Source organism: Ovis canadensis, chromosome 9 (assembly GCF_042477335.2).
Source record: "Ovis canadensis isolate MfBH-ARS-UI-01 breed Bighorn chromosome 9, ARS-UI_OviCan_v2, whole genome shotgun sequence".
Classification (NCBI taxonomy): Eukaryota; Metazoa; Chordata; class Mammalia; order Artiodactyla; family Bovidae; genus Ovis; species Ovis canadensis.
This window is the reverse complement of record NC_091253.1, coordinates 60,612,332-60,625,707: the sequence shown is the minus strand read 5'-3', so window position 1 is coordinate 60,625,707 and position 13,376 is coordinate 60,612,332. Positions and strand designations below refer to the sequence as shown.

Below are 13,376 nucleotides of genomic sequence, written 5' to 3'. Positions count from 1 at the left end.
CTGCCTCTCACTTCATTTCCTCCATCAGGTCCCTGGGACATTTTGTCTCCATCCTTTGCTTTTTTGACATACTCATCTGATGGACTCCTCCACCATCTGTGATCACATGACCCACATTGCTGTTGCTCACCTTGACCCTTAACTTTGCATTGCAGCCTTCATTTCCAACTTGAAATGCTTAGGTTGTATAAAATCCTGCTTGAATGTATCCCCTTTCAAACTGTCCAGCCTTCCCATCTATACAGCATCTCTGTGTAGTAAAGCTGTTCGTCTGCATACCAAGTTGGAAACCTTGGGGTTATCTTGTAGGTTTCTCTCTCTCTTACCTATTTTATTTATTTTTTAAGTATGTATTTCTTTAGCTGTCTCAGGTCTTCATTGCAACATGTGGGATCTGTCATTGCAGCCCACGGACTCTCTAGTTCTGGTGTGTGGGCTCAGTTGCTCTGTGGCATGTTGGACCTTAGTTCCCTGTGAAAGTGAAAGTGTTAGAAGTGTGTCCGACTCCTCGTGACCCTACGGACTGTAGCCCGCTAGGCTCCTCTGTCCATAGGATTTTTTTTTTTAATTGGAGACTAATTACTTTACAGTATTGTAGTGGTTTTGCCATACATTGACATGAATGTCCATAGGATTCTCCAGGCAAGAATACTAGAGTGGGTTGCCATTTTCTTTTCCAGGGGATCTTCCCAACCCAGAGATCAAACCTAGGTGTCCCGCATTGCAGGCACATTCTTTGCCATTTGAGCCACCAGCGAAGCCCAGGGATCAAACCTGAGTCCCCTGCAACCTGCGTTGCAAGGCAGATTCTTCACTACTAGACCACCAGGGAAGCCCCTTTACCTATTTATTTATTCCTCCAATATTTGAGGATTGCTGCTGTGCCGGGCGTTATGGTAAGAGCTAGCAAAACAAATATGGAGGCCGCCTGCACGTTTCAAAGTTCTGACACTTCTTCCCTTAAAGATCCTTTGGCTCAAAAAAAAAAAAAAAAAGATCCTTTGGCTCTTCCTTTTCTTAGTACCATTCGCCTCGCTTGACATAGCTTCCCCAGCTTGCCCCAGCCAGGATTAGTGAAGCAATGTCTCGTCTGATGACCCAACCTTTGGTCTTTTCTTCTCACTTCCTCTGGATACATAGAATATTCTGGAAATATTTATTCATGGGTGATTTTTTTTTTTAGATTTTTTTTTCACTGTAAAATACACATAACATAAAATTTACCATCTTAACCATTTTTGCATGTACAGCTCAGCTGTAAGTGCATTCCCATTGCTCTGCAGCCAATCTCCAGAACTTTTTCATTTTCCAGAACTAAACTCTACCCGTTAAATAACAACTCCCTGTTCTCCCTCCTCCAGCCTCTGGCAACCACGCTTCTACTTTGTGACTCTAGGAGGTTGACTCTTCTAGGTTCCTCCTGGGAATGGAATCATACAAAGTTTGTCCTCTTGTGACTAGCTTATTTCTTTAGCATTAAGTTCCATGGAAGGTTCATCCATGATATAGCACACATCAGAAATTCCTTCCTTTTTAAGGCTGACATTCTGACAACCCACTCCAGTATTCTTGCCAGGAGTATCCCATGGACAGAGGAGTCTGGCAGGCTACAGTCCATGAGGCTGCAAAGAGTCAGACACAACTGAGTGACTAACACACATAGGCAACACACACACACACACACACACACGCAACATTCCATGTGGACTTTCCAGGTGGCTCGGTGGTAAAGAATCCACCTACCAGTGCAGGAGACTAGGGTTTGATCCCTGGGTCAGGAAGATCCCCTGGAGTAGGAAATGGCAACCCACTCCAATAATCTTGGTTGGAAAATTCCATAGACAGAGGATCCTGGCAGGCTGCAGTCCATGGGGTCACAAAGAGCTGGACATGACTGAGCCCACACACATTACGATTGTTCCATGTGTGACTGGGCTATGTTTCATTCCTCCCTTCTTTCATAGAGGCACCCTTGGGTGGTTTCTACCTTTCGGCTGTTGTGAATAACGCCCCTGTGAATGTGGGTGTACAGATATCTCTCTGAGACCCCGCTTTCAGTCTGGGGTGGTATATACCAAGGAGTTGGATTGGTGGATCACACAGCAGTTGCATTTTTCATTGTGGGGGGCCCACCATACTGTTTCCGACAGCAGTGCGCCAGGTTTATAAGTTCTCTACTTCCTTGCCAATACTTGTTAGCTTGAGTGGTTTTTTTCAGTAGTAACCATCCTAGTGGGTATGAGGTAGTATCTCATTGTGGTTTTGATTTCTATCTCCCTTACGATTAGTGTTGTTGAACACCTTTTCGTGTGCTTCCCGGCCATTTGTGTATCTTTGCAGAAACGTCTCTTCTGGTCCTTTGCCCATTTTTTAATTGTTCTTATTACATAAGTGGTAAGAGTTCTTTATATATTCTGGATACTATCCAAGTATCAGACAAATGATCAGCAAATATTTTCTCCCATAAAATGAAGTTTTAGTCTTATTTAGTGTAATGTGTTTTAACTGTAGAATAACACTCATTAAAAGGACTTTTCTCTAAACATTATTTCAAGAATAAAACATCCCTTAAAATTGTTTCTACACCAGATTTGTCTTAATGTGTAAATTACACAGCAAGGTAAATTGTAGATAAATTTTATAAAACCCAGAATAAAGTAGAAGATAGCCAATTATTTAGCTTATTCTAGCTGAGGATTAGAAATGTGCTTTTGGCCTGGCCTGTTCAGAGAATATAACCTTTAAGCTTATTAAGTTTGATAAAATGTTAGGGAATAGAGCCTGTAATGTACTTAAGAATGAGGACTCATTTTCCAAGCTTGAAAGTGTTCTGGATATAGAAAAAATATCTGTAAAGGAAACTGCGTGGTTGGCTATTCTGTCCCCAAGTAAATCACATATGTCCCTAAGCATTCACACACTATCAGGACTAAGAAAACTTAGTATAATAAGAGCTTATTGATCCAGTAATCTTTCTTCAATATCCGGCCAGTCTCCAAAAAGGATTTGCAGGGCATTATAAGTCACATACATAAGAGCATTCCTGATGCTAGGGAATGTTAAGCCATGTCATTAGAGGAGATAACCATACACATAGATTGACAATAATTTTATTCCAGGTTTCCCAGTAGCTGTAACAAAAAGAGAAACAATATTGTGGTTCTCATTCTGTGATGCAACAAGCACACCAGCATGTCATCAGACCAGATTTTTCCTGGCACCAAATTTAAGAGGAAATATATCGCCTAGATCTTTATGAGCATGACAGTAATCCACGTAATGGACAGCATTTCACATTCTTTGTATGAATCTTCGTTCATAGACTATCTCGGTTCATCCTCCTATCTCCGCTGGATAAAAGGCCAAGGCTTGATATGAATTATGCTTCTGTGGAGGCATCTCTAAGGCCATTAATGTAATGTGGTATAAAACTTCTGATCTCATAGACAGGAACCATCTGTGACTAGATTGGCCTCAGCCTGGTCTCTGGCTGCCCACAGTTTCAAAGCCCATGTCATCATACCTCTGTAAGACTTTGGGCCCTTAAAATACCAAAGCCACATTTCAATGGGGATAGCACACCCCTTAAGCTGCATTTTATATCTATATAACTTGATAATGCCTTTAGAAAAGGAAGCAATGAACCGCCCTGGCAAAAGAGACAGCTATTTGCTGATGCTGTCACTTGTTCTAAACCAGGACCTAAGAACACAGTTTTGAAGTGACTATTCCTGGTCCTGCCTTTTACAAAAGAAAAAAGCAACATTGGAAGAAAACATTAACATTCAAGAACTAATGAGTGTAAAGATGGGACTCATCAGAAGTAGTTTTTCCAAACCAAATTTACTGAGGCTTTTGCTGACTCTGCCTGTTACAGATTAAAATCAGCAGGAGCTACGCCAGTGAATAGGTCTGTGTGTGAAAGACTGCAAGTTAGACGTCAGGAGGGGCAGCTCAGGGCCCCACCTGTGCCTTAGCAGCTGCACATGCTGCATCCCATCGAGTTGGTCTGAGTGGAGAAGCACATCGATACTGAAAAAGCAGTTACACATCACACCTTTGCTTTTTAGCTGAGAGCTGTGGAAACATCAGTTTCTTGTTCATATTAAGACTATTCCTTGCTTAACACACTAATTTCTTCGTTAGAACTACACTGTATACACAGGATAACTGGATTTTGCAAGGCTAGCTCTCATAAGTGAATAATGTCACAGCCCAAAAGGAAGGCTAACAGGTCAGTTGTTGGCATTTTCTTGAACGTGATGCCATAATCCAGGAAAGACTGGTGGTTATTGTCAGGCAGTTTCAAGGGAACCAGAAGGGAAGTGGAATGGTGGGCTGCATGGACAGACGCAGGGAGATCAATTCTGCCTTTGCAGGAACCAGTGAGATGCGACCCGGTCAGGAGCAGTGACAAGAAGGAGATGTGGTGGCGTCAGGCGTGTGTTGAAGGTCCTGCCAGCCTCCTTTGCTGACCGTGGATGTGGCCCGTGAGAGAAGAGGAGGCAACAGGGATGACTTACAGGGTCCAGGCTTGAGCAGCTGGAAAATAGAGTTGCCATTATCTAAGATCTAGAATCTTATGCACCACTGCTTTTTTTTTTTTTAACATTAAAAAAATTTTTGGCTGTACTGGGTCTTTGTTGAGGTGCACAGAGTCTTCATTGCTGCAGGTTTTCTCTAGTTGTGGAGAGCAGTGGCAGCTCTCTAGTAGCGGCATGCGGGCTTCTCATTGCAGAGGCTCCTCTTGTCACGGAGCTTGGACTCCAGGGTGTGTGGGCTCAGCAGTTGCGACGCACGGGCTTAGTTGCCCCATGGCATGTGGACCTTAGTTCCCAGACCAGGGATTGAACCCCTGTCTCCTGCACTAGCAGTGTCTCCTAACCACTGGGCCACCAGAGAAGTCCCTCAATTACTGTGGTTTTTAAATGTTGCTAATAATTTCCTGTAAGTATATGGAAATCAAAGCAGATTACGTGTGTAGCTCCTGAACCAATCAATGACAGCCTCTGCCATCAAATTTTCAAAGTCAGATCAAGCAACTTCACTTTGAACATAACAAATTTTAAGACACATCAAAATCAGCATTTTTTTTAAAGCAGTTTTTTGTTGGGAAGAAAATGTAAACAATAGAAATAGAAAATTATAAATATTGTATACAGTTTTACCTTTAGCCAAATTCTGGTTCATTCTAGATTAAAATCTTTATCTGCTGCATCAGTGAATAGGTGCATAAAATATGGAAAGAAGCTGGAACAGTTGTCTAAGGGGCCTGCATGTGCCTCATTAGTAGCATGTGTTGAGCATGTTCCATGTATTGTTTATGTGCTTTTCCTTTTTTTCTAAAAACATTATAATGTTTAAGAAAAACTGAGAAAGCCAAATTGTTTTGTTCTGAGTAAGGTGACTTGAAAGTTCATGCAACACGTATTTTAGTCTCTAAAGAAAAGAAAATTCTCATCAAATTCCTTGGTGGCTGAGACAGCAAAGAATCCACCTTCAAGTACAGGAGACTCAGGTTCAATCCCTGAAGATCCCCTGGAAAAGGAAATGGAAACCCACTCCATATTGCCTGGAGAATCCCATGAGCCTGGTTGACTGTAATCCATGGGGTCACTAAGAGTCGGACATGACTGAGCGACTAACACTACTAACTGATTGGAAAGCAACAAGTTGTAATTAAAGTTTGAGTACAATGATGCCTGACATTCAGAACTTCCACTGTTGCTGTTTGGGCTGTTCGCAAGTGACCTTATGTCTGGGTGAGGGTCACTTACCTGCCGTACCAGCTTAGCCAGTGACCCAGAACTCTCTGTAGCTCTTCACCCCAAAATAGTAGCTCTCTACATGTTAAAACTGGTTTATTGGTAAAAGTAGGACCTAAAAGGAAGTCAGCCACTGATGTCTGAGAGATGGTGTTTTCTCCTTACTTTTTGCTGCATTTGATATGAGAAAGTATAGATGATGATGATGGAATTAGGAGATCCCTGAGGGTCTGAGGATTGATGGGTGTCAGCAGTCTTTGGAGTAAACAAAATCTTGGGCATGTATGAGCGCTCCTTCTTTGTGTGGATGTGTTTCGCGTGAACAGCCATCTGGAAGCAGCCGGACATCCACTTTGAGTAGTTTCCACCTGTCTTCTTTCCCACCACCAACCCCCCACCACTGACCCACGAACGATGTCATTTTGGTGTGTCTTTCTGACTAAGGGATTGTGCGTTGCTCGAGAACTGAGCCTGGGATTGGAACACATGAATCACGTGAACCGGGGTCAAGCCCAGATTTTTCCCCTGGACAAAATCAAGATGTATCAATGGCCCAACCCCACAGCGCTTTTGATGGCAGCAAACTCAGATGGCTTCCTGTTCTCTTCTACTTTAAAAACATTATTTATTTATTTATTTTTGGCTAAACTGGGTCTTTGTTGCTGTGCGTGGGCTTTCTCTAGTTGCAGTGGGGGTGGGGCTGTTCTTCATTGCAGTGCAATGTGCAGTGGCCTCTCTTGTTGCAGAGCACGGGCTCCAGGCACACGGTAGTTGTGATGCATGGGCTTAGTTGCTCGCAGCATGTAGGATCTTCCCAGACCAGGGATTGAACCCACGTCCCCTGCATTGGCAGGTGGATTCTCAAGCACTGGACCACCAGGGAAGTCCCTCTTCTATTTCTTGTTATCAGGTCCAGGATTACCAGAAGCTCCTGGGCACACACCTGGTTTCAGGCTTGACTCTGGTTTTGACCATCATGGCAGTCACGCAGAAGCACTGACACAGGGAGGGGCAGTCAGTGGAAAAGGTGCCCCCACCGCCTTTGTCAGGTCTCACAGGAAAGAACAGGTAGTAAAGGGTTAAGGCTTCGCTGATGCAGTGCTTCCAAAATACATTTGCAGAAAGGTTAAGCTGTGTTTGTCTGTTTTCCAGTTTAGCTTGCTGTCTGAAGTGGTGGAAATACTTCCACCATTTATTTCACTCCACGGTGGTGGGTTGTGATTGAGTCAGAATAAATAGTACTTGATTTTTGTAAGTTTATCATTGAAAGGCTAGCAGATTTTATTATAGGGCAGGATAACTGTACTCTTGTGGCTTCATTAATTATGGTACCTAGACATAATTAGGCTCAAGCTAAGTATAGCAGATAAAATGGAAAATAATTCTGAGGACAAAAAAGAATTGAGATTCTGAGAAACTGAAAGAGCATAAGAGAGGGCATCCACTGAGTCTCAGGCCCAACACATGGAACTAAAGCCTCATCAGTGTTGGCTTCCTCATGGGGGTTTTTAGGAATGTGTTCTAACCCTCTTGATCTTATCTCCATACCCTATCAACAGGGACCATCTAAAATACCCTCTGTAATTCATAAATAATAATTCTTATGAATTTGATTTATTCAATTTTAATTCATACACTTTATTTTTTAGAACAGTTTTAAGTATACAGAAAAAATTGAGCAGGAAATACAGAGTTTCTGCATACCTCCCCTGCCCACATCCACACCCAATTCCCGTTGTTATTAACATCTTGCAGTAGTGGGTACATTTGATACAATTGAGGAATCCACGTGGATATGTTAGTATTAACTAGAAGTCCATACTATATGCTAGGGTTCACTCTTTGTTCAGTTCAGTGGGTTATGACAAGAGCGTGATGCCGTGTATCCCCCCCATTAGAGGATTATCCAGAATAGTTTCAGCCCCCTAAATATTCCCTGTGATCCTCTTGTTCATCCCTCACCTGCTTTCACCTTGAACCCTTGGAAACTGCTGATCTATTTACTGTCTCTGTAGTTTTGTCAATCCATTTTTAAGTGACTAGCCAGCTGTTCCTAAGAAAACATCCTCCATTCTTTTATTTATGAAATGATCCCTCAATAAATACTATGTGCCAAGCAGTGTTCTGTGCCTTGGGAATATAGTGTTGCTGTTATTTAGTCCTTAAGTCGTGCCCAACTCTTTGCAACTCATGGACTGTATAGTACAACAGGCTCCTCTGTCCTCCACTGTCTCTTGGGAGTTTGTTCACTCATGTCCATTGAGTCAGTGATGCTATCCAGCCAACTTCATCCTCTGCTGCCCCCTTCTCCTCTTGCCCTCAATCTTTCCCAGCATCAGGGTCTTTTCCAATGAGTTGGCTCTTCCCATCAGTTGGCCAAAATATTGGCGCTTCAGCTTCAGCAACAGTCTTTCCAGTGAATATTCAGGGTTGACTGGTTTGATCTCCTTACAGTCCACAGGACTCTTAAGAGTCTCCTCCAGCATCACAGTTTAAAGCATCAATTTGACACTCAACTTTCTTTATGGTCCAACTCTCACATCTGTACACGACTACTGAAAAACCATAGCTTTGACTATACAGACCTCTGTCTGCAAAGTGATATCTCTGCCTTATAATACACTGTCTAGGTTTGTCATAGCTTTCCTTCCAAGGAGCAACCATCTCTTAATTCTGTGGCTGCAGTCGCAGTCCACAGTGGTTTTGGAGCCCAATAAAAGAAAATCTGTCACTGCTTCCACTTTTTCTCCTTCTGTTTGCCATGAAGTGATGGGACCTGATGTCAGGATCTTGATCTTCAGGCCAGCTTTTTCACTCTCCCTTTTCACCCTCATCAAGAGTTTCTTTACTTTCTTTTCACTTTCTGCCATTAGAGTGGTATCATCTGCATATCTGAGGTTGTTGATATTTCTCCTGGCAGTCTGGATTCCAGCTTGTGATTCATCCAGCTTGGCGTTTTGCATGATATACTCTGCATATAAGTTAAATAAGCAGGGTGACATGACAGAATACAGCCTTGTCATACTCCTTTCCCAATTTTGAACTAGTCCATTGTTCCATGTCTGGTTCTTACTGTTGCTTTTTGACCTGCTTACATGTGACCGTGTACTCACATCTCTTAAAGAATTTTCTGCAGTTTGTTGTGATCCCCACAGTCAAAGCCTCTAGTGTAGTCAATGAAGCAGAAATAGATTTTTTTCTGAAACTCCTTTGCAGTTTGATTTTGTGGTTCCTCTGCCTCTTTGAAAACCAGGTTGTACATTTGGAAGTTCTGTGTTCAAACCCTGCTGAAGCCTAGCTTGAAGCCATTTCTTCTAAAGAATTCTTGATCACAGAAGTAGATACAATGGTCATCTGAATTAAATTCACCCATTCCTGTCCGTTTTAGTTCACTGATTCCTAAAATGTCAATGTTCAGTCTTTGCCATCTCTTGCTTGACCATGTCCAATTTACCTTGATTGATGGACCTACCATTCCAGGTTCCTACGCAGTATTGCTCTTCACAGCATCGGACTTTACTTTCACCACCAGACACATCCACAGCTGAGTGTCATTTCCATTTTGGCCCAGCCGATTCATTCTTACTGAAGCTATTAGTAATTGCCCTCCACTCTTCCCCTGTAACATATTGGACACTTTCCAACCTGGAGGCTCATCATCTGGTATCTTATCTTCTTGCATTTTCCTCCTGTCCATGGCGTTCTCCAGGCAAGAATATTAGAGTAGGTTGTCATTCCCTCCTCCAGTAGACCACATGCTGTCAGAACTCTTTACTATGACCCATCCATCTTGGGTGGCTCTGCACAGCATGGCTCATAGCTTCGTTGAGTTATGCAAGCCCCTTCCCCACGACGAGGATGTGATCCATGAAGGGGTGGGAATATAGTAGAGGACCAAAACTAAGAAAAAAAAAATCCCTAAAATAAAAATCTCCATGACACTTCATATTATAGTGCAGCAAGCCTCCAAGCTCAGCTAGGTCCTAAGTAGGAGTGAAATGGGCCCCTGCCTGAGAGCACAGGATGTGAGCAGGGAGTTAGCAAAGGTAATTGGAGAATGGGGCCTCGGGCATTTAGCCCCAAATCCTCAGGTCAGACTCTGTCCTCCCAGGCTAGGACACAATGCCATTTCCCAACATTTCCTCTCCTGCTCTCTCTGGAATGAGTGCTATCACCTCTTTTAGACTCTTTCTAAGCTTTTACTACTAGTTATTATAGCCCTGCCTAGCACTAATAAAAGAAAATAGGAAGTTTATAAAATTATAGGAAGTAGGTGCCCAGGGTCATCATCTAAATACCAGTTGGACAAGATCTTCTCCTTTGGAAGTGGATGACCCAGTCTCAGCCTCCAAGCCCCTCTTCTTGGGCAGGCAGATGTCAGTCTCCATGAGTCTTGCCTTAGGGAGGCCCACTCTTAGCCCTGCTTCCTTTCTCCCAGCCCTAGTCCTCTAGAAAGAGCAAAGGTTTCAGTGGGTAAGGAATTGGGCCAGGGAGAAGGTGGTAGACTGAAAGAGACCCCTTTCCTCCTCTGCAGCTCCACTTCTCTCCTCCTTTTTTGTTTCACACAAGAAATGTGCTTAAAGAGCAACTAAATGGACCATCCTGGACACATTCTCCCAGCAGACCCAGAGGGGAGCCCATGGTGTAGGTCTGCTCCCAGCTACACATTCAGCAAATCACACTGGTAGCATGACCTGGCCGTGCTGGGAGCATGTCTTCAATACACCACAGAAATAAGTGCTGGCACTTCCCTGATGGTCCGGTGGCTAAGACTCCTCACTTCCAGTGCAGGGGGCTCGGGTTTAATCTCAGGTCAAGGAGCTAAGATCCCACATGGTGCGCAGCATGGCCAAAAAAACAAAAACAAAAAAAGTTATTTTTTAAAAAAGCAGTCAGTCAATGCTACAGATCAGAGTTTTACTATTTTTTTGTTCCCCAGAGAGCTTCTTTACTAGCACACCGCTGGGCAGACCTTTCTTGCTCAAATCCTTACATTGACTCTACGAGAGAAATGAAATCCATGGGCTCTATACTAATTTGCATGATCCAGTCCTGTTCTCCATGGTTGTGGGGACAGAAAAGGAGAACCCCACCCCCAGCCCAAGTCAATAGGGGATTTGATCCTGTACGTTTTGAACAGTAAGCTTTGCCTCAAGCCGTGCATAACTTCCATGTACATTCGTCAACCTTGCAAGAAGGATCGAGGCAGCTCTCAGGTGTTCATCCGCCTTATCATTGACGTCTCACAGCGAAATGAGTGCAGAACTTCCTGCGGCAGGTGTGGGGCCAGGGTCACTTTGAGCATTTCTTCCCCGCCCCGCCTGCCCCGCAGACCATTTTTGCAGGTCCTGTGTAATTACCAGGGCGCCGCTCTTGCTGACCCACCCTCTGTGCTTCCGTAGGACCGCCCACGCGAGAGCCAAAGCCGACGCCGCAGACCAGGCCGCGCTGGCCGCCCGCCAGGAGTGTGACATCGCGAGAGCTGTGGCCCGAGAGCTGTCGCCTGACTTCTACCAGCCAGGTGGGACCTGCGATGCTGTTGGTCGGGGGGATGCAGGACGGGTGGGGGGTGGGAGCAGGTAGAACCTGCAGTGGGTGGGGGGCAGGTAGGAGCAGGTAGGACCTGCTGAGATAGGAGAGGGTAGGGGGCTAGGAACATGGCCTCTGGTTTCCTTTCGCCTGCTTTTCTTTATAATCTGAAGATCTGTGCCCCCTGAATTTCAGCAGGACTACAGAAAAATTGGGAGCTTAGTGTAACACATGTCTGAAGTCTTGAGTGTTAGTGCTGGAGTTCTGGCTTGTTCTTCCCCAGTGCGTCTCCCTCGCCTTCTGCTCTCCCACCCAGAGCAGCAAACTTCCAACTGATAGCATAAACAAGATGAGAATCTAAGAGAAGCATCTAAGCAGTTGTGTTAATGTGTTGGGGTCTGTCACAGGTGCTAAAACAAATACCTCAAAATCAGGCACCTGTAACAATCACATTAGCAAAGAAAACAACTAGTAAGTGTTGGACTAATGTTTTTAATACACCTCAAAGGAATGTTGGGATATAAAGAAATGCACCACTTAAAGACAGTTGCCTCTGCGCAGACTAAGAGGAGAATGTACGTCATGATGGAAGAAATGAAAGGGACAGCCACACACACACAAAATCAACCCAGATCATCTGCCTCTCAAACATTATACCATAGCAGTAAGCAGATAGTTACAGTAGGGTTAAATATTTAACTCAATCCTTAGAGCTTTCCTAGTAGACTGTTTCCATCCCTTTCTTTATTACAGGATGTTATAGGATTATGTTTAATATGTGTTATAGGAAAAGGTGGCAATTGCCATTTTATTGATTCTCCATAGTTTTAGAAACAACTTCCTGTTGATTCAAGGGATCAACAGGTTTCCAGGCAAAGAGACTAAAAGAAATGTTCTTAATTTCTAAGTATCGAAATTTGTTTTCTTGGTGAAGAGTTTTTCCACATTGGTTTCTGTTAATCAAGCTGGATAACTAGCACCCTGCACAACACGTATGTCCATTACCCGTTTGGCTCCAGTGAGGGTGATAAGGTACTGGAAGCCACAGGGCATCCGTGTGGCTGCATGAACAAGGTACGTCACGGTGTGCAGAAGAGCAGGCTTCCTGTAGAAACTAGAACATCGACTGTAATATAGCACGGGAGAATGAGAAAGGAAGGACAGGAGTTTTTTTTCTTTTTTTTTTTTTTTTTCTGTAAAGGGTGAAGACAGTAAAAGGCCATGTTAACAAGACTCTTTTTATGAGAGCACTTTGGGACAGGGCTGGGTTCGGTTGCAGAGTGATCGAGTTACTATAGAGTGACTAGTTCTGTACTAGTTCAAGGGAGAGAACCAGTGGCAACGGATGTTTTCTTCCATGTGCATCCTTTGTGTTGTATTCTATTTTCATTTGTGTCCCGTCTCTGGGTCGACTGAAATCATCTAATGCATACTTGTTTGATTAGGAAAGGGAAATTTTCCATTTTGGGGGGTAGGAATAAACGCTTCTCTGGAAATTCCCACATCCCTAGACCTAAGCACCTTGGGAACTGCTTGTTGTAGGGTGTGAGAGCTGAAGAGGGGATTCAGCCACCCTGGAGGGACCCTCTTGTCCCTTTGCAGTAGTGATGCTCTTGGGAGCAGCTGGGCAGTTGGGAGACAAAGCAGCTTCATGAAGCAGCCCTAGCCTTGAGCTGCTGTGGAAGCAAACAAACTCGCTATTGTCTGCAGATGGTAATTGCTTGGTTTTGTTGTTCACTCCGCTGGGGATGGGGTCCCTGAGATTGCCAGTCGGTGTTAACAGGAGGTAAATGATAGGGGAGGTCATCTCAATTTTTCAGACTAAAAGGTTTTTTAAAGCATTGGAGGAGGGGGGAAAATTTTGTGGGAAAATGCCATTCCACCCTTTCGTAGCTAAAACATCGTCACACAAGCCAGTTGTCCCTCAGTAATAAATACATCACAGTAGCACAAGATGACAAGGGGTCTATTTGAGACAGGAGCTAAGGGGGGGGTGGCAGTGATCCCCTTTGACCCACAGCCAGCACTACCTTCGGCAACTGTATAGAAAGCCTTTTCTGTACTGAGTATTATTGATCTTCT

General features: G+C 43.9%; 1 protein-coding gene across 6 annotated transcripts in view; it reads left to right on the top strand.

Moving 5' to 3' along the window:
* Positions 1–13,376, top strand: part of JPH1 (junctophilin 1) — an 88,129-nt gene that overhangs the window by 56,213 nt on the left and 18,540 nt on the right. For all 6 annotated transcript variants that reach the window (XM_069601049.1, XM_069601047.1, XM_069601045.1 and 3 more), the window contains exon 3: positions 11,168–11,286. In XM_069601049.1, the coding sequence (XP_069457150.1) occupies positions 11,168–11,286 (119 nt within the window). The remainder of the gene's footprint in view (positions 1–11,167; positions 11,287–13,376) is intronic.